Below are 23,909 nucleotides of genomic sequence, written 5' to 3'. Positions count from 1 at the left end.
TACTTGACACCAAGTGATGATCACTTTTCTAAACAGACAGTTAGTGTGTGTTCCCCACACCAGTATTTTTAGAAGAGACTTTTCTATTAACAAAAATTGAGAAGAAAAATTGAGAATGTAGCATGTAACAGCCAAGATACCTAGTCTAAGTCCACTGCAAACTGTTCTTAACGCTCTGGAAAATTATTTCACATTTGTGTCACTGCCTCAATATGGTTTTAAAGCTGTTGTGGGAATATTTCTTCAAAATTTTAAATTTTAGAAATTCTTAACTAATTACAGAAAAAGCATTAGGGATGCACTACAAAGAACTTACCTATTGGGTTTTTTTCTTTTTTTTTAAATAAAAATGGGCTTGAAAGGGCGATGTGAAATTTCCATCATACCCTTAAACTGTTTGAAAATAGAACAATTATGTTAGAAGTGTTAAGTATTCAACCCAATCAGAATGGATGTCTACCTTTGATACTCAAGCCTCTTTTTGCTTTTGATTTGATTCTATGACTTACCCAATTAGCTAAAGGTCAGAACTTAGATTTCCCAGTGCCTAGTCTACTGTGCATTTGTCACCACAGTTTAAAGATTGAACATTTGCACATCAAGCTGAAATGATTTGGTTTTGAGCTCAATTATGCAAAGGTGAAAAACGCAGATCCTGATTTTAGTTTCAACTTTCCCAAAGGGACAGTTAGGCTACCTTACTTGAGGTTTCTCAAATTTAAAAATGGAAATAAAATGTACTATTAGAAACTTACTCATAAGGCTGTGTTACTGCTATGATTTTCACTTTGTAACAGTGCTCAAAAAAGTTGTTTAATGTGCATCTTTAACATTTAAAATATACAGTGACTATGCAGTTGCTTTTTTGTCATTTTTCCTAACCTTTTTGGGTTCCTTATAGCAGCTGTATTTGTTTTTTAGACTTTGAACAATACAGCCATTTTTGCACTGAAGTTTTGCACACTTAAGTTTAAAAACTTAGAAATTTTCCAAAAAAACCCAACAAAAACCTGTCGATTGTAGTTAGTTGCTTTTCATATGACAAATGGACTCTTGGAGCCATATAACGTCTACAAATACTTTGCTTAATATTTATATCCATACTTGATATCATATACTTATGAATATTTGATCCTTTCACATACTGTGTTTTAATTGAAATAATTTAAAATAGACAAATTTCTTCCTTTGGAATAGTCAATTTCTGAAAATAATATAAATTACCTTTAAGCACTGTTAAAAACAACTTAAGACAGCTTTTATTATAATGTAAAATGCTCAAATGAGTCAACTATTTTTTAATAGTTTAAATAAGTAAATGCTCAAATGCCACTATTCCTAAATTTAGGTGACTAAAAAATAGAAGTACATGATACACTACCTCACACTCTCCTTCCCCAAACAGGCTGGATTATATCTATTTGATTTATACACTGTGACTTTTTCCTGCTGTTTTCCATCAACCTTAATTGTGAAAAATGGTGCCATGTTGCCCTCTTGATATTATTTTGGAGATCAGTTAGGTCTTAAACCATCCAGATGCATACAGTTCTACACATATCTGTAGAATTAGCTCACTAAGGTCTGCTCGGCAATATTTTTAATTGACTTACATGTTCTGTGGGAAAAGAAGAATCATAAAAAGTCTTTGCAATTGCATTCCTCTCTTCACTGGGCTCTCCCCTGGGATCTGGATGGATACTTGAGTTATTCAAAGTGTCAGCAACTCTGTTAATGCTGGTAGTATCTGGTTGACAAAGAGGAAATGACAACTGAATTTTATTCTCCAGGGACTCATTTTAGTGACTAAACTTGTTTTTCTCTGATCCCATGCTTTGGTATTTTAAAAGTAACAATTTCTATATTCTTATATTGAATACTGGTTTTCATAGACTTTGCTCTTACATTAGGTACTTCATTTCAGAAAACATTTTATTGCTACTTTCAAAAACCTGCTGATTTCACATTACCACCAGTGACACAGTGTTAGGATCTTCTCAAACAATATAACATACATTAAAATGTTATCCTTATTCCCCTGGTTACTGGACTGCCTATGCATATAAACATTTATATAGTAAACATTTTACTAATACAAAGGGAAAAGTCTGAACCAACTGAAAGATTTCTAAGTTATATTTAAAAGAAATTGACTATAAGAAGGCCAACAAAGGGCTGTCTAGTAGGGGGTCACTGTGTTTTAATAAATAGATAACAATTTAGAGCAACATGTCTTTGAAGGCTAAAAGATATTTAGGAGTATCTTTTATGAGTCTGAGTATTTTACAAGTTGAATTACTATAGAATTTTAGTCATCTCTCCTTGCATCCTATCACTGAGATTTAATTTAGAAGGAAAGACTTGTAAGAAAATGGTAAATGTTAGATCTGTCCATTGACTAACAGCATTAAACTGCTGCATTTGACAGACAAAATTAATGGAATCTGAAGTTAATGCATTTTATTATATTAGGAAAATGAGTTTGTGAAATGAGATTTTACAGTGTTTTTGTGTTTTGTATTTTTCCCTAATTACTTCTCCATTCAAATAAGATATACTTGCTTTGCTTTTAATTCCCACTTCTTTTTAAAATTTTCTCAATTTCCTTTTTAAAAGAAGCCTGTTAAAGTCAGAGGGGCCATGCAAAGCTTTCCTAATAAGCCATATTTCTGTAATGGGTCTAAATGCATATTGTTAAACAGGCAAAGAAGAGAGAAGTCGCTCAGTCGTGTCCAACTCTTTGTGACCCTGTGGGCTGTAGCCCATGCTCCTTGGTCCATGGGATTTTCTAGGCATGAATACTGGAGTGGGTTGCCATTTCCTTCTCCAGGGGATCTTCCAGACCCAGGGATCGAACCCAGGTCTCCCTCATTGTAGGCAGATGCTTTACCATCCAAGCTACCAGGGAAGCCCCAAATATTTCTTTGAGCCCCCCTTTTTTTGGGTGGGGGCAAGAATACTGGAGTGGGTTGCCATTCCCTTCTCCAGGAGATCTTCCTGACCCAGGGATTGAACCCGGGTCTCCCGCATTGTATGCAGATGCTTTACTGTCTGAGCCACCAGGGAAGTCAAGGCAAATTTCCCTAAAAATCTAAGGCTGTCTAACAGCCCCAACAACTTAAACATGTTGAGATTGCTATTAGCAAATAAACATTTTTATTATTATTATACTTCTTAAACAGTGATTATCTTTGTTACATTTATACAATACCTATACATGAGATATACTGCATTTCTATTTTAAAATGTCTTTAATATGAAAATTTTAAAGTACATAAAAGTAGAGAGAACGAACCTTAATGTACTTCTCACCTAGTTTCAGTACCTTCAATATTAAGTCATGTGTATGTCATCCATTTACCTCCCCATCCCTCTTTTTTTATTCTGGAGGATGTTTTTATATCATGTGGTAGTCTTTACTACACTCTAAAGAATAGAACAGTCCCTACAATCTGAAATATTGACTATTTGAATGTATCAATATTGATCTATAACTATTAAGGGATTCAATTTAAACTGTTTCAAACAATATATATCAAGGATATGAAAGGTAATGTTACACCTCACTATTACTTGGGGCTTTCCTGGTGACTCATGGTAAAGAACCTGCTTGCAATGTGGGAGACCCAGGTTTGATCCCTGGGTTGAAAAGATCCCCTGGAGAAGGGAAAGGCTTCCCACTCCAGGGTTCTTGCCTGGAGAATTCCACGAACAGAGGAGCCTGGTGGACTATCATCTATGGGGTCACAAAGAATCAGACACAAATGAGCAACTAACACTTTCACTTGGCTTCCCTGGGTGGCTCAGGTGGTAAAGAATCTGCCTGCAATGCAAGGGATCCATCCATGTTCCATCCTGGGTCAGGAAGATCCCCTGGAGAGGGGAATGGCTACCCACTGCAGTATTCTTGCCTGGAGATGCCATGGACAGAGCGGCCTGGTAGGCTACGCAGTCCATGGGGTCGCAAAGAGTTGGACACAACTGAGTGACTTTCACTTCACTATTACTTGCCAAACAAAAAAAAACAAAGAGCTGGATTTGTGGTGCTAGTGAAGGGACAGACAAAACAGAAAAATTAAGGAAGGAGGGAAAAATTAGAAGAAAGCGAGAGAAACTAAAACAGTTCCGAGAGAAGGAAGCTTGTTTTGTGTGTGTTCTTAGTATAGAAAGAAAAGGAGTAAACATGAATGCAGGCAGAAGCCTTATCAACAACTTTACTGCATTTGCTCTAGAAAGTAAGAAAAAAAAAAAGAGACTTGGATTAGGTAGATGGTCCTAATTTAAAATCAATGACACAAATGTGATTGTTTTTGCTAGTTTCAGTTCTTTGATAATGAAAAGGATTTTTTTTTTTTAATTTCCAAAATGCAACTGACCTCTGTACATGTTATGTTGATAATACTGGTTCAGATTTAAATGAAAAGAAATCTGCTTCCATTTAAGTAAAACCTTTCCTACTTTTATATATATATATATATATATACACACACATATACAGAGTCTTTAGATTTAGGCAAAATAATATATATAGTAATATAAATTTTCATATTAAACAATCTGGAAAATTTTTACCAAGAATAATAAGTAGAAAAGCAATTTTTAAAATAATTATTTTCTTACCTGGTCCAACATCATTCCTGGCCTCATCCATACTAACATTTTTACAAAGTGTCATCGAAACAGTCTTTTTGTTTTCTAACAGACTTACTGGTCTCTCGTTCAGCAACAAAGGAATGCTAGATGTTGAAGTGCTCACTGTTTGACTTTCAATTTGATTTACTTTTGACCAAGAACTAGGGCCTAAAAAATTCACATACACTAGAGTTTTCTCAGTTTTTTTATCTGAAGTTGAAAGATCAAAGGCTGACCTTCCACTTATGTTTACTAAATCTCCAGATGGCTTTATGTGAAATGAACATGATTCTTCCAGCTGTCCTTCACTGTAAATTTTTCCTGAAACAATGTCATTTAATGACTCCGTTTTCTCTGTACTATTTAACAATGTATGCTGTCTTTCATTAGGGAAGTAGTCTTTTTTTTTAACTTCAGTTATCTGATTCTCATCAATCTGACTTTCTTTATTGGAAAACTGCATTTCTGTGGAAGTTTTCACATGACTAGCAGTTTTCATATCTTTGGCTTGTGAAGCATCTATATTCTCATTGTTAATTTGAAGATGGGAAAGAGTCACATTGTTTTCTAGACACCCCAAACAGTTCTCAAATTGACTGTTTTGCATATCATTTAGATTTTTCCATATAGTTCTTTTCCCAGGGCTTGAGTTGGGTGTCACCAACATAGGCATGATATTAACAATTTTATCTGAATTCTTTAAAAGTACATTCAAATTGTCACTGAAAACAGCAGAAGAAATGGGGTGGTTGATTGCTGTATCACAAGGAATAGCTAGTTGAGGTTGCTCTGAAGGACCTTCACCAACTTGCTGAACATCTGAAGTTTCTTTAAATGGCAATAGGCTACATTCACTTTTTTTATTTAACAGTTGTGTCTGTCTTATTTTACATTGTTTATCATCTAACATAACATTATTTGAATCCTGTAAACTATATTTCTGAGGCTGGACAAGATTCCTTTTTATATCTACAGAAGAATCCAGATCTGTTTTGATTTGGTGGCTATTTGTAATTACCTTCTCTGTGGTATTTTCTTGAGTCCCTGGAAACAATCTCAACTGTTGTTTGAATGGCTCATCTTCAGAAACATCTTTTTTATGATTTGTATGGCAAGCCATCTCATTTAAAATACTGTTAAATGATGTGCTGTTATTTTCAACCCCCAGATGTGTATTTGCATGGTGAAGATCTAATCCTTCAGTTCTTTCTAGATGGATCTTTTCTGTTTCCGTTGATGAATCTGCCACTACAAAGGGAATACTTGGTGATTTAAGTTCTGTACACTCATTATCTTTCTCCAAGTCCACCTTGTTTTTTATTTCTGTAGTAACCACTTTTGTAAAGTTGGTAATATCCAAGGTTTGTCCTTCACTAATTAATTCTTTTTCTCTGCCGAGGGTTTTGCCTAGGGATATTTCACTTTGGTTTTCATCCTGTGGCACAACAATATCAATTTTATTCTTGGAGCTTTTTTCAAAAAGCTGTAAGTCTGTTATAAAGAGAACACAGTAAAATTTTGGGTTATATACTAAAGCCTGCTTTTATAACACATATTAACTGTTTTTAAAAAATATATTTAATTTTAAATATTTCACTGGCAAGCTATTATACAAACATAATGACATCAGTTTTACATAAATAGTGAGTTCCCTTTAATAAGCATGGTAAAATATTTGGTTCTACTTATATTAAATTTGTATTTCATAACAGAGAAAGTAGTTTTGGTTTAAAAAAGTAAGTTGAGGGCATTACAAACTGGTTATTTCTCTAGTCTGTTACTTCCTTTTGCATATACAGTACAATTCCATACAAACACACAGCTGATTAGATAAAAATTAATTTACACTAATAGTCATATTGTAATTTCTCTTATTACCTAGATCCAGAAGTTGCCAGCTGGTTTCTTTTCTTCACTTTTTTGCTCACTACCTTGTAAATATTTTTAAAATCTGGAATACTTTTGGGCAAAATGTACAGAATATCTATTTAAGATATTAATTTTATTCATCTGGGTTTTAACCACAGATTTCAAAATTTCAGTATAGTTACAATAATCTGTAGGCCATGAAGGGTCTTTTTAATCCAATCATTCTCTCTACAACATCCCCACCAAGTGGTTGTTCAGCCTAGGTTTGAACACCTTCAGATTACCTTCTTTAAACAACTCTTTTTCAATATGAATGAATTAGTCAATTATTTCAATGGTTACAGAAAGGTAATCTGAACTAAGAAAAGTGCTCTAGAATTTGGTCATCAAAAGGTTACTAGTAGCTCAGAGAACAGTCTCAGCAAAGAAACGAAAGCAGAAACCAGAATGCAAAAAGCCAACGAGTAAGTGATGAGAAAGGAAAGCAAAAATGTGTTTTTTCCCCTGAATACTGACTATTAAAGAACAGCTCAAAAGACATACAAGTCCTTTTGTTAAGACATACAAATGGAAAAGTATTTCTCCAATTATACTACTAGGTCCTCAAAGCGAAGACTGAAATTGATATCCCCCTGAAAGACCAATATAAAAATTAGAAAACATCAATATAACTGGGTTACCTTTATTACCTATAATGATTTCCTCTAAAAATGGGCCTTCTTTTGTTTCCCCTTTTTCTTTGTATTCAGTGTCTAAACAACAACTCTTGGTATTTTCTTCCCTTATTTCTTGCCTGGAATTATATTTCTGTATGATGGTGTTTCCTGATTTTTCCACTGACATTTCAGTGTTTACTTCTGGAAGATTCTAGTGTAAAATGGAAAAGATTCCTTTAATGTAAAAACATATTGTTAAAAAGCATAAAATATCTGAACAAATTTTGTTAATGAAAGTGGAATCTATATTTCAGTTAATCATCCAGCAATTTGTATTTGAAAGCCAAATGACTTTTTTACTACATTTAATATATTCCTCTTTATAACAAGATCACTCTAAGTTCATTTAAAGTCTATCATATTTAAATAAAATGGGAGAGCCTTAGATGTTTTCAAACATGCATTCCACATTATTACAAATACCACATATTAAGAATCACTCCTTTATTAAAAGCAAAGTAGTCATGGCAGGCAAATTGTTTTGAGTGCTTGGTGTTTCTATGCATCTTTAAAATAGTGATGCAATTCAACATCTTTTTATTCCCCCAAAATATTGAACATTATTACATGGAAGCACTGCACTAGGCTTTGGGATACAATGATGAACAAAATATAGTCACTATCCTCAAAAAATTTATGGTCAACTGGGAAAGATAGGAAAAGAAATAACAGACAATTTTAATATAGATGGGGATAAGGAAGCACTCCAGGGAGAAGAAATGGCATTTACAGATGTTAAAAAAAAGCAGAACTATAGTCATTTCATGTAGTTCTACTTCATGGAACTACCTGTGATTTACTTCAGCATGAGCTTAGATGCTGTGAGAAGAATGGGGAGAAATGAGTCTTGAGCTAGGCCTAGATCATTAAAGGCCCCCAGACTCTACCAGGAAGTCAATGAGAAGTCACTGAAGGATTTTAGATAAGGTTATTAATATGAGCTGATTGGAAAGACCATTCTGGCTACAGTATAAAGAATGGATTGTTTTCCAAACTTCACTAATTAAAAACTGCAATAAGAAATAAGTATGTCTCATAACACAATGAGCATACCCACTCAATGAGATACATTCTAATGTTTTCTATACTACATTAGTTTATTTCCTTTTTAAAACAATGCCAGTCATAAACTACTAGGCTGATTTCCATGAATCACTAATAAGTTGCATTTGGTATCTGACAAACACTGAATTAAGGGGAAACAATACATGAGGCAGAGAGATGCATCACAAGAATGCCACAGCAGTCCAGGTGATATCAGTAAAGTTGAAAAGCCTGAAGAGATGCATGAATTATGTACTGAGCTACTATCAACTGTTGAGTGACTGGATATAAAAACTGAGAGGAAAGTCAAGACTGACTTGCAGAGGTCAGAGTGGGTACCTAAGAGACTGGTGAGTGTTATTTACTGAGCTAGAAAACAGGAATAGGAGGTTTAGAGAAAAATATCATGAGTTCATTTTGAATCTCTTGAGTCTGAAGAGTTAAGACAAAAAGGTGGAGATGTCTAGTGAACATTTAGATGTACTGATTGGGAGCTTTTAAGAGAAAAATTGACTTGGAAAAACAGGTTTGAAGATCGCTGGCAGATAGACGGCAACTGCAGACATACTGGTTGATGAGACTGATTTGAGAGTATACTCTGAGAAGAAAGAATAAAATGCTAATGAAAATCCCCAAAGGAGAGGCAGGGAAAGAGAAACTTGCAAAAGAGAAGTTTGCAAAGGAGATTGAGAAAAATAGTATGATAGTTGCCAGGAGCTTTGGAGTTGGATAAATATAGGTTCAAATCCTGTTTCAATACCTACTGTGAAATCCCAGAAGGATACTTACAGAGTTGACATGTCAACATCATGTGTTGGAATAGCACTGGTCCAATTATACACAGATTTCCTTCAACAGTAAATACTCTAGTACTATACATCTGCAGTTGGTTGAATCTGTGGATGCTGAACCATCAATATGGAGGAACCATTTTTATGAAAGACTGATTATAAGTTATATACAGATTTTTTACTGTTCTGAGGGTTGGTGCCCCTAACCCCTGAGTTGTTCCAGGGTCAGCCATATTAAGAGTTAACAGTGGTTTAAAATAGCAAACATTTACTATCTCATCTTTTAGATGGATGAGGAATGGCTTGGCTTGATGGTTCTGACCCCGGTCTCTCATGAGTGTCTAGTCAAGCTATCATCTGAAACTTGGGGCTGGAACTTCTGCCTCTAGAAGGCTCACTTACATGGGTAACAGTTGTGTTGGCTGTTGGCTGGAGTGCCCAGTTCTCTTTTATGTGGCCTTTTATCCTCTAGGGCGTCTCCACTATATGGGCTCTCTGGTAGGATAGCTGGGACTTTTTTATATGTCTCAGAGAGAGAGAGACTGAGAGAGAGAGACAGACTGAGAGACAGGGTGTTCACCCAAGACAGAAACCACAGTCTTCTTATAACCTAATCTCAGAAGTAACATTGCATCACTTCTGCTGTAGTCTATTAACTAGAAGCAAGTTACTAGATCCAACTCCAACTCTATGGAGGGTATTACAATAGAACATGAATACCAGGAAGTGGAAATCACTTGGTGTCACTCCTTGGTATGTACCTTCCAAAAATTAAAACTAGAGATTCAAACAGCTAGTTGCATGTCAATGTTCAAAACAGCACAACAGCCAAAAGGTAAAAGCCCAAGTGTCCATCAACAGAAGAATGAACACACAAAATGTGGTATATTCAAACAATGGAATTCCACCATAAAAAGGAATGAAGTGCTACAACATGCATGAACTCTGAAAGCATCATCTAAATAAAAGAAACCAAACAGGACAAATATTGTATAATACCACTTATATAAAATATATAGACAAATTCAGTGTCAGGAAGTAGATGAGAGGCTACCAGGACCCGAGGAGAGGGGGAAATCAGAAGTTATTGATTAATGGTTACACAGTTTCTGTCTGGGATGATGAAATTTTGGAAATAGATAGTGGTGATGACTATACAACATTGTAGCTGTAATTAATGCCATTGAGTTATAATTGTAATTTTAAACTTAACACTTTAAAATGGCAAATTTTATGTTATATATTTTACCACAATAAAATAAATTTCTAAATAAAAATGGTCTACAGAACATCAGAGAAAGTATGATTTTATTTTAGTTTTTAAGAAGTACATATATATGTATGTCTATTTGTTTCTATACAAACTGATGTACAGGAAAACTCTGGAAGTCATATACCATAATTTTAATAATTTCTGGGTGGCTGGGGTTATGCATGATCTTCACTTTCTTATTTTATTTTTTTTTGTTGTTTTACCAAAAGCTACAAGTTTATTAACATAATATATTCTAACATATATCAGTTTCAAGTGGGTCTTTTTCAATCTCAAATAAGAAATCACAATATTCAGCATTAAAAAAAAAAAAAATAGTGGTTTTAGTCCAAAGTGAAAATGCAGAAAACGTTTACTTTGGTGGATCTGTGTTGATGCCATATTTCTCCTTAAGGAGCTTCAACTGTTCTTCCTTCTTCTTTGTGTCCATCTTCTGAAATGCCCTGTTGGCATTATAGTACAAAACCACAAGGTATCTGTTACAAACATTGAATCCTGACAGGTGATCACATGCATTCTTGGCATCAAAGATGTCCTCATAGATCACATAAGCTGTTCCTCTAGTTTCAGGTGTGTTCCCCACTCTGATTTGACGAATAGGTCCATATTTCCCAAATATATCATACATTTCTTCAGCTGTGATTTTGTAAGGCAAATTTCTTATATACAAAATCTGATTTACTTCTGGTGGAAGTCGAATGTTCGCCCTCTTGGCCGCTTGCATCGCCATCTTGGCGGGCTGATGAAGTTACAGCAGCAAAGACTTGAATTTCTCCGCACTCCTCTGGAGCTCGCTTACTTTCGAGCGCAACAAGGCATCAGATACAGGACATCAACATCCAGACCCCGCCGGAAGCTGTTCTAACTCGACGCACTTTCTTATTTTATTTTTTTAATTTTTTTATTTTTTTAGATTTTATTTTATTTTTATTTTTATTTTTTTCACCTCTCCCCCTGTCAGAGAGAGAGAGAAAAATTCTCACCACGGTCTTCTTCTTTTTTTTTTTTTTGAAAATATGTACCATGAGGTACTTTAGTTATTTTCAGTATTCATCCCACTAGCATAATATCTAAGACAGAACTATGTCATACCATATTCTTTTTTTTTTTCTGAAAAATTTCACAATATAATGTTGATAGTTTACCATGAAGAAATTAAGAAAAGAGAATAGTTTCTAATGTTTATCCAAGTATTGACTGTTCGTAGTGCTCTTTACTCCTTCCTGTATTTCCCAGTTTTGTTTTGATATTATCATCATTCATAAAGGACTTTATCATTTTTTATAGCTCGTGCATGCTTCCTTAGCTTTCATTTCTCTGAAGGTGTTTTCACCCCCATTTCAAAAGATACTTTCAATGAATATCTATTACAGAATTGACAGCTTTAATTTTTCAGCACTTTATTAGTATTTTTTTTTTGATAAATTTAACACCTTTTATTGCCATACCTCATTTTACTCTGCTTTGCTTTAGTGAGCTTTATAGATACATGTTTTGTTTTTTTTTTTTTTCCTTGTTAATTTTCTGTTTAGTTGATCTATCCATAAGTGTGAGTGGGGTATTAAAGTCTCCCACTATTATTGTGTTATTGTTAATTTCTCCTTTCATACTTGTTAGGATTTGTCTTACATACTGCGGTGCTCCCATGTTGGGTGGATATATATTTATAATTGTTATATCTTCTTCTTGGATTGATCCTTTGATCATTATGTAGTGACCTTCTTTGTCTCTTTTCACAGCCTTTGTTTTAAAGTCTAATTTATCTGATACGAGTATTGTGACTCCTGCTTTCTTTTGGTCCCAATTTGCATGGAAAATCTTTTTCCAGCCCTACACTTTCAGTCTGTATGTGTCCCCTGTTTTGAGGTGGGTCTCTTGTAGACAACATATGTAGGGGTCTTGTTTTTGTATCCATTCAGCCAGTCTTTGTCTTTTGGTTGGGGCATTCAACCCATTTACGTTTAAGGTAATTACTAATAAGTATAATCCCGTTGCCATTTACTTTATTGTTTTGGGTTTGAGTTTATACACCATTTTTGTGTTTCCTGTCTAGAGAATATCCTTTAGTATTTGTTGGAGAGCTGGTTTGGTGGTGCAGAATTCTCTCAGCTTTTGCTTGTCTGAAAAGCTTTTGATTTCTCCTTCATACTTGAATGAGATCCTTGCTGGGTACAATAATCTGGGCTGTAGGTTATTTTCTTTCATCATTTTAAGTATGTCTTGCCATTCCCTCCTGGCTTGAAGAGTTTCTATTGAAAGATCAGCTGTTATCCTTATGGGAATTCCCTTGTGTGTTATTTGTTGTTTTTCCCTTGCTGCTTTTAATATTTGTTCTTTGTGTTTGATCTTAGTTAATTTGATTAATATGTGTCTTGGGGTGTTTCTCCTTGGGTTTATCCTGTTTGGGACTCTCTGGGTTTCTTGGACTTGGGTGATTATTTCCTTCCCCATTTTAGGGAAGTTTTCAACTATTATCTCCTCAAGTATTTTCTCATGGTCTTTCTTTTTGTCTTCTTCTTCTGGAACCCCTATGATTCGAATGTTGTAGCGTTTAATATTGTCCTGGAGGTCTCTGAGATTGTCCTCATTTCTTTTAATTCGTTTTTCTTTTATCCTCTCTGATTCATTTATTTCTACCATTCTATCTTCTAATTCACTAATCCTATCTTCTGCCTCTGTTATTCTACTATTTGTTGGCTCCAGAGTGTTTTTAATTTCATTTATTGCATTATTCATTATATATTGACTCTTTTTTATTTCTTCTAGGTCCTTGTTAAACCTTTCTTGCATCTTCTCAATCCTTGTCTCCAGGCTATTTATCTGTGATTCCATTTTAATTTCAAGATTTTGGATCAATTTCACTATCATTATTTGGAATTCTTTATCAGGTAGATTCCCTATCTCTTCCTCTTTTGTTTGGTTTGGTGGGCATTTATCCTGTTCCTTTATCTGCTGGGTATTCCTCTGTCTCTTCATCTTGTTTAAATTGCTGAGTTTGGGAGTCCTTTCTGTATTCTGGCAGTTTGTGGAGTTCTCTTTATTGTGGCGTTTCCTCGCTGTGTGTGGGTATGTAGAGGTGGCTTATCAAGGTTTCCTGGTTAGGGAAGCTTGTGTCGGTGTTCTGGTGGGTGGAGCTGTATTTCTTCTCTTTGTTCAGTCGCGCTATGGGGAGGGAGGGAGGGATGCTGCAAACAAATGACACTGGCGTGCGCTCGCAGTGCCTCAGCCACACTGGGTCTGCCCCCGCTCACGGCGCGTGTAGCCTCCCTGCCCACACTGCTCAGGCTCTAGGTTGTTCCGCCGGGAACAATCCGAGGCTGGCCCTGGGTTGCATGCACCTCCCAGGTCCAAGCCGCTCAGGTTCAGGCACTCAGGTAGTCCTCAGAGGCGCAGACTCAGTTGGGGCTGCGTTTTGTGCTCTTCCCAGGTCCGAGCAGCTCAGGTGATGAGGTGTTTGGCGAGCGCCAATGCTGCGACTTATCTCCTCCCCGCCACTTGGTTATCTGGGTGTAAAACCGGCGCACCTTCTCAGGCAGATGTTGACCGTCCAGACCCCCAATAAGTTTTAGTTAGCAAAGAAGCCAGTTTTATAGATAATGTCTCTCTGGGGCTGCGATTGCCCCCTTCCGGCTCTGGCTGCCTGTCACCGGAGGGGGAAGGTTTGCAGCCGGCTACCTCTGTTTAGTCCTTTGTTCCGTGCACGGGCTGGCGGTGTCTTAGGTTAGGGCTGGCTTTTCGCATGGTAGATATCCCACAGTCTGGTTTGCTAGCCCAAATTATTTCGCTCAGATAGTGCTCAGGGTATTCAGGCCAGATTCTTACTCTCAGCGATGCAGCCCGCGCCGCACCTCCCTGCCCAGCCCCCGCTTGCTAATGGTGGATGCAGGCGTCTGCGCTGCTTCTCCGCTGGAGGAGTTACCGTAGGGCTCGAAATCTGCGAGTTTTAATTGTTTATTTATTTTTTCTCCCTGTTATGTTGTCCTCTGTGCTTCCAAAGCTCGGCACGGATTCGGCAGTGAGAAGGTTTCCTGGTGTTTGGAAACTTCTCTCTTTTTAAGACTCCCTTCCCGGGACGGAACTGTCCCTCCCTCTTTTGTCTCTTTTATTGTCTTTAATATTTTTTCCTACCTCCTTTCGAGGAGTTGGGTTGCTTTTCTGGGTACCTGATGTCCTCTGCCGGCATTCAGAAGTTGTTTTGTGGAATTTACTCAACGTTTAAATGCTCTTTTGATGAATTTGTGGGGGAGAAAGTGTTTTCCCCATCCTACTCCTCCGCCATCTTGGCGCCTTCACCCGCACTTTCTTATTTTAAAGTGTCTGTACTATCTACATTTCTTAAAAACATGATTTATAGTCCGATTAAATAAAATAATGCTGATCAACTTCTTATGAAGGAAGTCTATATTCATTTTATAATCAATCAGAAGTAGGAATTACTTGCCACTTACAAGTAATATTACAAGCTATAGTACATTTATGAATATTAAAACAGCAATAAATATCTCCTGCCTGAACCACTTCAGTATTCTCCAAGCCGGGACCTGTGTCTTAGCTTTGTCTCACTGTCTAATCATATCATCACCAAAATGATATTTTTAAAAAAGTAATCTAATCACTTTACTCCCTTGTTTAAAATCCCCCAAATGACATGGTCAAGAACAAAGTTCCACGAACAGTCTATACAGCCATTTATAGTCTGTCTTCAGTCTCTTCTCAACTCTTCTCCTGGTACTTACTGCACTGCTAGCAACCTCTACAGCAGCCTCGCTAAACAGACATCTAGTTTACATACTGAATTATGATATTTCACATTTCTGATTCTTTGCTCATGCTATTTCATCTATTTTAAATCTTTATCTGGAAATTCTTAGTTATTTTTAACAACTCAGCTAAAATTCTCTTGCCATGTGAGATCTACTCCTTACATGCATGCTACGCTATGCTAAGTCACTTCAGTCGTGTCCGACTCTGTGTGACCCCATAGATGGCAGCCCACCAGGCTCCCCCATCCCTGGGATTCTCCAGGCAAGAACACTGGAGTGGGTTGCCATTTCCTTCTCCAATGCATGAAAGTGAAAAGAGAAAATGAAGTCGCTCAGTCGTGTCCAACTCTTAGCGACCCCATGGACTGCAGCCCACCAGGCCCTCCATCCATGGGATTTTCCAGGCAAGAGTACTGGAGTGGGGTGCCATTGCCTTCTCCACCTTACACACAAGTAAGGTGAAAAAAAATACATAATGCAAACACTAATCATAAAAGATGCAGTAGCTTACTAATACCAGACAAAATAATATTACTAGGATAAGGATGGACATGTTAAATGATAAAAAGGTTAATTAATCAGAAAGTAATAATAATTATAACTGTGTATACATCTAATAACAGGGCTTAAACACACGTGAACAAAAACTGACAGAACTGAAAAGAGAAATATAAATTCACAATTATAATTAATGATTTCTCATTGACTGACAGAACAAGTACACAAAAAATCAGTAAGGATAAAGAAGATTTGAACAATATTATCAACCAAACTGACCTGACATTTATAAAACATTCCACCAACCAACAACAGAATATACATTCTTTTCAAGAATATATGAAGTATTTGCCAAGACAGACAATATACTTGGCCAAAAACAAGTCTTGGTATTGGGAACAAAAAAAAAAGTCTTACTTAAATTTGAAATCATTAACAGAAAGATACTTGGAAAATTCTTAAATATTTGGAAATTAAACAGCAAGGTTATAGATCCAACTCATATTCATGGGTCAAAGAGCTCACAAGAGAAATTTTAAAATACGTTCAACTGAGTAAGAATGAAAACACTATACATCAGAATTTGTAGAGTGAAGCTAAAGCAGTACTTAGAGGAAAATTAATAGCTTTAAATGTTTATATTAGAGAAGAAGAAGGGCCAATAACCAATAAATTGATAACTCAGATGAAAATGACAAGTTCCTTGAAGGAGAAAAATCAGCAAAATTGACAGTGCTGGAGGTCTCCAAGTTCACCCCCAGGTTTGGTGATTTGATATAAGGACTCAAAGAACTCAATATACAGTTGTACTCCTAAGATTTATAACAGTAAAGAATGTAAAGCAAAATCAGCAAAGGGAAAAGGCACAAGAGATGAAGTCTGGAAGAAACAAGGTACAAACTTCTTTCAAGAGTCCTCTCTTATGGCATGTAGGTATAATCTGAATTTGAAATCAGCTGATTTGTATCTCCTGTTTGTGTCATTTACTCTCTCCCTTCACTCTCACATGAATTTTGGAACTAAGTTCTATAAGTTCTTCCCCACATAAAACGTTACATAATGATGACAGAAGATGAGATGGTTGGATGGCATCACTGACTTAATGGATATGAGTTTAAGCAAGCTCTGGGAGTTGGCAATAGACAGGGAAGCCTGGAGTGCTGCAGTCCATGGGGTCACAAAGAGTCGGACATGACTGAGCAACTGAATTGAACTGAATAAATTTATCCAATTTCCAAAAAATAAAAAGAGTCTTCTCCTAGTGAAGTCACAGAGGACATGCTTAATTCCTGCAGCAATAATTGTGACCACAAATGTGAACTTTTGTCTACTAGGAAGCTCATTAGAGACTTGGTGCTCAAAGCTTAATTGGCCGCTGGTCACTCCCTGCCTTGCATGTACGAAAACTACTGACTTTCAGAAAGAAAGCAGACGTTCAAAGTAAACTACTTAATAGTTTAAGCACAGTGAATCACTCCTGTCTGTTAGGAAATGGTGGGAACCCTCCCCAAATCCAATTTCCAGTTATCAGTCAACAGCCAAACTGACAAGCAGGTCTTCCAGAGGCCTTTTGCAAACCTGCTATGTCAACTGTTTTCTGCACACTGGCATATTAAGAAATTGAAAATCTGAATAATCTGATAATTTAAAAGTTAAATTTGTTTCTAAAAATATTCCCACAAAGAAAAAGCCTCAATAGTTTCACCAATGAATTGTATCTAATATTTAGTAAACAACAGCAGTTCAACACAATACTCTTTAAGGAGGAAGGAACACATTCCAATTCAATTTATGTGGCTAGTATTCAGTTCAGTTCAGTTGCTCAGTCACGTCTGACTCTTTGAGACGCCATGGACTGAAGCACGCTAGGCCACCCTGTCCATCACCAACTACCGGAGTTTACTCAAACTCATGTCCATTGAGTCTGTAATACCATCCAACCATCTCATCCTCTGTCGTCCCCTTCTCCTCCTGCCCTCAATCTTTCCCAGCATCAGGGTCTTTTCAAATTAGTCAGCTCTTCGCATCAGGTGGCCAAAGTACTGGAGTTTTAGCTTCAGCATCAGTCCTTGGAAGGACTGAACACTCCAATGAACACTCAGGACTGATCTCCTTTAGGATGAACTGGTTGGATCTCCTTGCAGTCCAAGGGACTCTGAAGAGTTTTCTCCAACACCACAGTTCAAAAGCATCAATTCTTCGGCATTCAGCTTTCCTTATAGTCCAACTCTCATATCCATACATGACTACTGGAAAAACCATAGCCTTGACTAGATGGACCTTGGTTGGCAAAGTAATGTTTCTGCTTTTTGATATGCTATCTAGGTTGGTCTTAACTTTTCTGCCGAGGAGTAAGTGTCTTTTAATTTCATGGCTGCAGTCACCATCTGCAGTGATTTTAGAGCCCCCAAAAATAAAGTCTGACACTGTTTCCACATCTATTTGCCATGAAGTGATGGGACTGGATGCCATGATCTTAGTTTTCTGAATGCTGAGTTTTAAGCTAACTTTTTCACTTTCAAGAGGCTCTTTAGTTCTTTGCTTTCTTCCATAAGGGTGGTGTCATCTGCATATCTGAGGTTATTGATATTTCTCCAAGCAATCTTGATTCCAGTGTTTCTTCTGGGCTTCCTCCAGCCCAGCATTTCTCATGATGTACTCTGCATATAAGTTAAATAAGGAGGGTGACAATATACAGCCTTGATGTACTCCTTTTCCTATTTGGAACCAGTCTGTTGTTCCATGTCCAGTTCTAACTGTTGCTTCCTGACCTGCATACAGATTTCTCAAGAGGCAGGTCAGGTGGTCTGGAATCTCTTTCAGAATTTTGCACAGTTTATTATGATCCACACAGTCAAAGGCTTTGGCATAGTCAATAAAGCAGAAATAGATGTTTTTCTGGAACTCTCTTGCTTTTTCGATGATTCAACGGATGTTAGCAATTTGATCTCTGGTTCCTCTGCCTTTTCTAAAACCAGCTTGAACATCTGGAAGTTCACAGTTCACGTATTATTGAAGCCTGGTTTGGAGAATTTTGAGCATTACTTTACTAGCGTGTGAGATGAGTACAATTGTGCGGTAGTTTGAGCATTCTTTGGTATTGCCTTTCTTTGGGATTGGAATGAAAACTGACCTTTTCCAGTCCTGTGGCCACTGCTGAGTTTTCCAAATTTGCTGGCATATTGAGTTTTCCAAATTTGTTGGCACTTTCACAGCAGCATCTTTTAGGATTTGAAACAGCTCAAATGATTCCATCACCTCCACTAGCTTTGTTCATAGTGATGCTTCCTGAGGCCCACTTGACTTCACATTCCAGGATGTCCGGCTCTAGGTGGTGATCACACCATTGTGATTATCTGGGTCATGAAGATCTTTTTTGTACAGTTCTGTGTATTCCTGCCACCTCGTCTTTAGTATCTTCTGCTTCTGTTAGGTCCATACCATTTCTGTCCTTTATTGAGCCCATCTTTGCATGAAATGTTCCCTTGGTATCTCTAATTTTCTTGAAGAGATCTCTAGTCTTTCCCATTCTACTGTTTTCCTGTATTTCTTTGCATGGATCACAGAGGAAGGCTTTCTTATCTCTCCTTGCTATTCTTTGGAACTCTGCATTCAAATGGCTTTATCTTTCCTTTTCTCCTTTGCTTTTCATTTCTCCTCCTTTCACAGCTATTTTTAAGGCCTCCTCAGGCAGCCACTTTGCTTTTTTGCATTTCTTTTTCTTGGGGATGATCTTGATACCTATCCCCTATACAATGCCATGAACTTCCATCCATAGTTCATCAGGCACTCTATCAGATCTAGTCCCTTAAATCTATTTCTCACTTCCACTGTATAATCATAAGGGATTTTATTTAGGTCATACCTGAATGGTCTAGTGGTTTACCCAACTTTCTTCAATTTAAATCTGAATTTGGCAATAAGGAGTTCATGATCTGAACCACAGTCAGCTCCTGGTCTTGTTTTTGCTGGCTGTATCGAGCTTCTCCATCTTTGGCTGCAACAAATATAATCAATCTGATTTTGGTGTTGACCATCTGGTGATGTCCATGTGTAGAGTCTTCTCTTGTGTTGTTGGAAGAAGGTGTTTGCTATGACCAGTATGTTCTCTTGGCAAAACTCTATTAGCCTTTGCCCTGCTTCATTCTGTACTCCAAGGCCAAATCTGCCTGTTACTCCAGGTGTTTCTTGACTTCCTACTTTTGCATTCCAGTCCCCAATAATGAAAAGGACATCTTTTTTTGGGTGTTAGTTCTAAAAGGTCTTGTAGGTCTTCACAGAACCGTTCAACTTCAGCTTCTTCAGCAATACTCGTTGGGGCATAGACTTGGACCGTGATATTGAATGGTTTGCCTTGGAAATGAACAGAGATCATTCTGTCGTTTTTGAGACTGCATCCAGGTACTGCATTTCGGACTCTTTTGTTGACTATGATGGCTATTCCATTTCTTCTAAGGGATTTTTGCTCACAGTAGTAGATATAACGGTCAACTGAGTTAAATTCACCCATTCCAGTCCATTTTAGTTCACTGATTCCTAAAATGTTGATGTTCACTCTTGCCATTTCCAGTTTGACCACTTCCAATTTGCCTTGATTCATCGACCTAACGTTCCAGATTTCTATGCAATATTGCTCTTTACAGCGTCAGACCTTGTTTCCATCACCAGTCACATCCACAACTGGATGATATTTTTTCTTTTGCTCTGTCTCTTCATTCTTTCTGGAGTTATTTCTCCACTCATCTCTAGTAGCATACTGGGCACCTACTGACCTGAGGAGTTCATCTTTCAGTGTCCTATCTTTTTGCCTTCTCATACTGTTCATGGGGTTCTCAAGGCAAGAATACTGAAGTGGTTTGCCATTCCCTTCTCCAGTGGACCACATTTTGTCAGAACTTTCCACCATGACCCATCCATCTCGGGTGGCCTTACATGGCATGGCTCATAGTTTCACTGAGTTAGACAAGGCTGTGGTGCATGTGATTAGACTGGTTAGTTTTCTGTGATTATGGTTTTCATTCTGTCTGCCCTCTGATGGTGACGGATAAGAGGCTTATGGAAGCTTCCTGATGGGAGTGAATGACTGGTGGGTCTTGTTCTGCTGGGCGGGGCCATGCTCAGTAAATCTTTAATCCAATTTTCTGTTGATGGGTGGAACTGTGTTCCCTCCCCGCTATTTACCTGGGGCCAAACTGTGGTGGAGGTAATGAATATAATGGAGACCTCCTTCAAAAGATCCCATGTATGTACTGCTACACTCAGTGCCCCCAACCCTGCAGTAACCCTGCTGCATGGTTGGTGGCTACTATTACTCCGATACAAAAACTAGACCAAAAGCATGAAAAGAAAAAATGAACAAAAACTACAGATCAATATTCCTCATCAATTCAAAACCCCTGACATAGCATTAGCAAATCTAGCCATATATTAAAAGGACAATAGATATCTCAGGAATGCAAGGTATATTTGAAAATCAATCAATGTAATTAATTGTTAATGTTGACACATTAACAGAATAAAGAAAACAGAATGATCTTATCAACAAAGAAAAAGCACTTAACAAAATTTTGAACTGTGGTGTTGGAGAAGACTCTTGAGAGTCCCTTGGATTGCAAGGAGATACAACCAGTCCATTCTAAAGGAGATTAGCCCTGGGTGTTCTCTGGAAGGAATGATGCTAAAGCTGAAACTCCAGTACTTTGGCCACCTCATGTAAAGAGTTGACTCACTGGAAAAGACTCTGATGCTGGGAGGGATTGGGGACAGGAGAAAAGGGGACAACAGAGGATAAGATGGCTAGATGGTATCACCGACTCGATGGACGTGAGTTTGAGTGAACTCCGGGAGTTGGTGATGGATAGGGAGGCCTGGCGTGCTGCAATTCATGGGGTCGCAAAGAGTCGGACACAACTGAGCGACTGAACTGAACTGAACTGAATACCTATTCATGATAAAAACTCAGCAAACTAGGAACAGATGGAAATTTCAATCTGATAAAGAGCACATATAAAAAAAAATCTATGACTAATACTGGGTCACGAAAATCTGCTGGAGAACGGATAGGCTACCCACTCCAGTGTTCTTGGGCTTCTCTTGTGGCTCAGTTGGTAAAGAATCTGCTTGCAATGCTGGAGACCTAGGTTCAATCCCTGGGTTGGGAAGATACCCTGGAGAAGGGAAAGGCTACCCATTCCAGTATTCTGGCCTGGAAAATTCCATGGACTATATAGTCCATGGGGTTGCAAAGAGTCAGACATGACTGAGTGACTGTCACTTTCACTTTCAATAGACTATGAAATGATGAAAGACATCTAAGATGAAAAGTTAAGCAATCATGTCCACTTTTACAACTTTATTTAACACTGTACCTAAGAGTCCTAGCTAGTGTAGTGCAATAAGTTGAGGAAAAAATAAAATGCATAGAGAAGAAAAAGATGTAAAATCATCTGCCTTAAATTCTCAGACAACATACTATGTACAAAGAAAACTCCAAAGTTCAACCAAGAAAAACATACTACGAATTAATTAAAATGGTAAAAGAATACGAAGTCAATGTACAAAGATCAGTTTTAACCCTATCTCATAGCAAGAAACAATTAGAAAAACTCATATTAAAAATACTGCTTATACTAAGAGCCCAAAACATGAAATATTCAGGGGTAAATTTAACAAAATACTTGCAAGACCTATACAATGAAAACTACAAAACATTTCTGAGCGGTATTAAAGAAAATCTAAATAAATACAAAGATATACCATGTCATGAATTGTATGTTAAGATATAAATTCTTTGTAAATTAATCTATATATTCAACACAAGCCAAATTCAAATACCATAGACTTTTTCTTTTAGAAACTGATAAAACTGATTCTAAAAGTTATATGGAAATGCAAAGGACTCAAAATAGTCAAAACAATTTTGGAAAAGAACAACAAAATTGAAGGAATTATACTACCACATTTTAAGACTTTTTATAATGCTACATTAATAAAGAAAATGTTAAATTGTCTATCCACAAATGTATATGCTGAAATTGAAGATTCATGTCCAAGAAATGATTCTTAATCCTATGTCATATTGTATAAAAAATTAATTTAAAATGTACTACAGACTATATGCATACACTCATTTTTAAAAGTTGAGAAAGTGAAAATATAAACCATGGAGAAAATAATCAGCAATGGTCCTAATTTCTTTTAAGAGGTTATACCCCACATACTTGAATTTTACCTCAAACTTCTTGTCTTCCTCAAACTTTTTCTGATCACATAATTCATCATAATCTTCTTGTAACTTAGTATGAGTTTCTTTAAGTGATGATAACTCACTTTTAATCTCATTAATTTCTCCATTAAGTTCTTCAACCTAATATATAACATTTAACCAAAATGAACATGTATGTAAATTAGTTGTATATAAAAATACTTCATTAACACAAGTGTTTAGAAATTGTAAACAATGAAAATATTCCCCAAGTAATTACTAATATTAAAAGCTACCATTTGTTGAATTGTGCTGAGTACTTAATAAACATAATTTCATACTCTTAAAAATCAGCTCCCAACTTACAGGTGAGAAATGTGAGGCTCATAGACGTTAAGTAAGTTGCCCAAGATCAGGTAGAAAGAAAGTGATAGTCAAGATTCAAATGCAAGGCTAAGCCTAGGAGTTGTGCTCTTAAGTACTACATTAAATCACTTCTTGTTACAGATGAAAAATTAACTTTTATAAAACTTACTATAAAAATTCTGTAAAGGTTACCATTTCATTGCTTTCTTAAAGTTTTGTTTTCTTGTTGCAAATTAGATACACAGATTTCAACTCAACTAGATGAAGAATACTGAGTACTAAGTACTACAATTAGAAACTGACACTTCAGCATAATACTTATATCTACAAACTAGTTTCTACTGGCTATAAAATTTTATAATCTTTTTCTTGGTGGGATTCTCCTTCATAGGAACCTCAAATATGAGACAAAATAAGTTCCAGGAAAAAGAAAAATACTATTTTGTCATAATATATTACAAAAGTTTCTCTTGAACAATTTTAAACTACCAAAAATTCTACTAATGCATGTAATTTTCCTTGTAGGGGTTAACAGACATGAGCTCACCAACTACTTTCCCTTCACCTTACCTATTTTAACCATCTTTTTACCTATCTCTGCAAGGTTCTTCTTCTCCAGGGCTCAACTCTTCCTGTGTTCTCTATCCTGTCCTCTCTTATCTCCCTTCGAGTCTAACTCAAGCAAAGATCTCTTCTCTCCTGCTGCTGCTGCTGCTAAGTCATTTTAGTCATGTCCGACTCTGTGCGACCCCA

At 36.8% G+C, this 23,909-nt stretch overlaps 1 protein-coding gene and 1 pseudogene across 2 annotated transcripts in view; both read right to left on the bottom strand.

Moving 5' to 3' along the window:
- CCDC73 (coiled-coil domain containing 73) overlaps positions 1–23,909 on the bottom strand; it is a 106,003-nt gene that overhangs the window by 3,753 nt on the left and 78,341 nt on the right. Inside the window, exons 13-16 of the mRNA XM_027561965.1 lie at positions 22,818–22,952; positions 7,191–7,368; positions 4,621–6,123; positions 1,614–1,747 (exon numbers count right to left, since the gene is read on the bottom strand). Of these exons, the coding sequence (XP_027417766.1) occupies positions 1,614–1,747; positions 4,621–6,123; positions 7,191–7,368; positions 22,818–22,952 (1,950 nt within the window). The remainder of the gene's footprint in view (positions 1–1,613; positions 1,748–4,620; positions 6,124–7,190; positions 7,369–22,817; positions 22,953–23,909) is intronic.
- Positions 10,523–11,198, bottom strand: LOC113905437 (annotated as a pseudogene). The gene has a single exon (XR_003514672.1). The product of XR_003514672.1 is annotated as a splicing factor 3B subunit 6 pseudogene (transcript).

Source organism: Bos indicus x Bos taurus, chromosome 15 (genome assembly GCF_003369695.1).
Source record: "Bos indicus x Bos taurus breed Angus x Brahman F1 hybrid chromosome 15, Bos_hybrid_MaternalHap_v2.0, whole genome shotgun sequence".
NCBI classification, from domain to species: Eukaryota; Metazoa; Chordata; class Mammalia; order Artiodactyla; family Bovidae; genus Bos; species Bos indicus x Bos taurus.
This window is presented reverse-complemented; position numbering and strand designations above follow the sequence as displayed.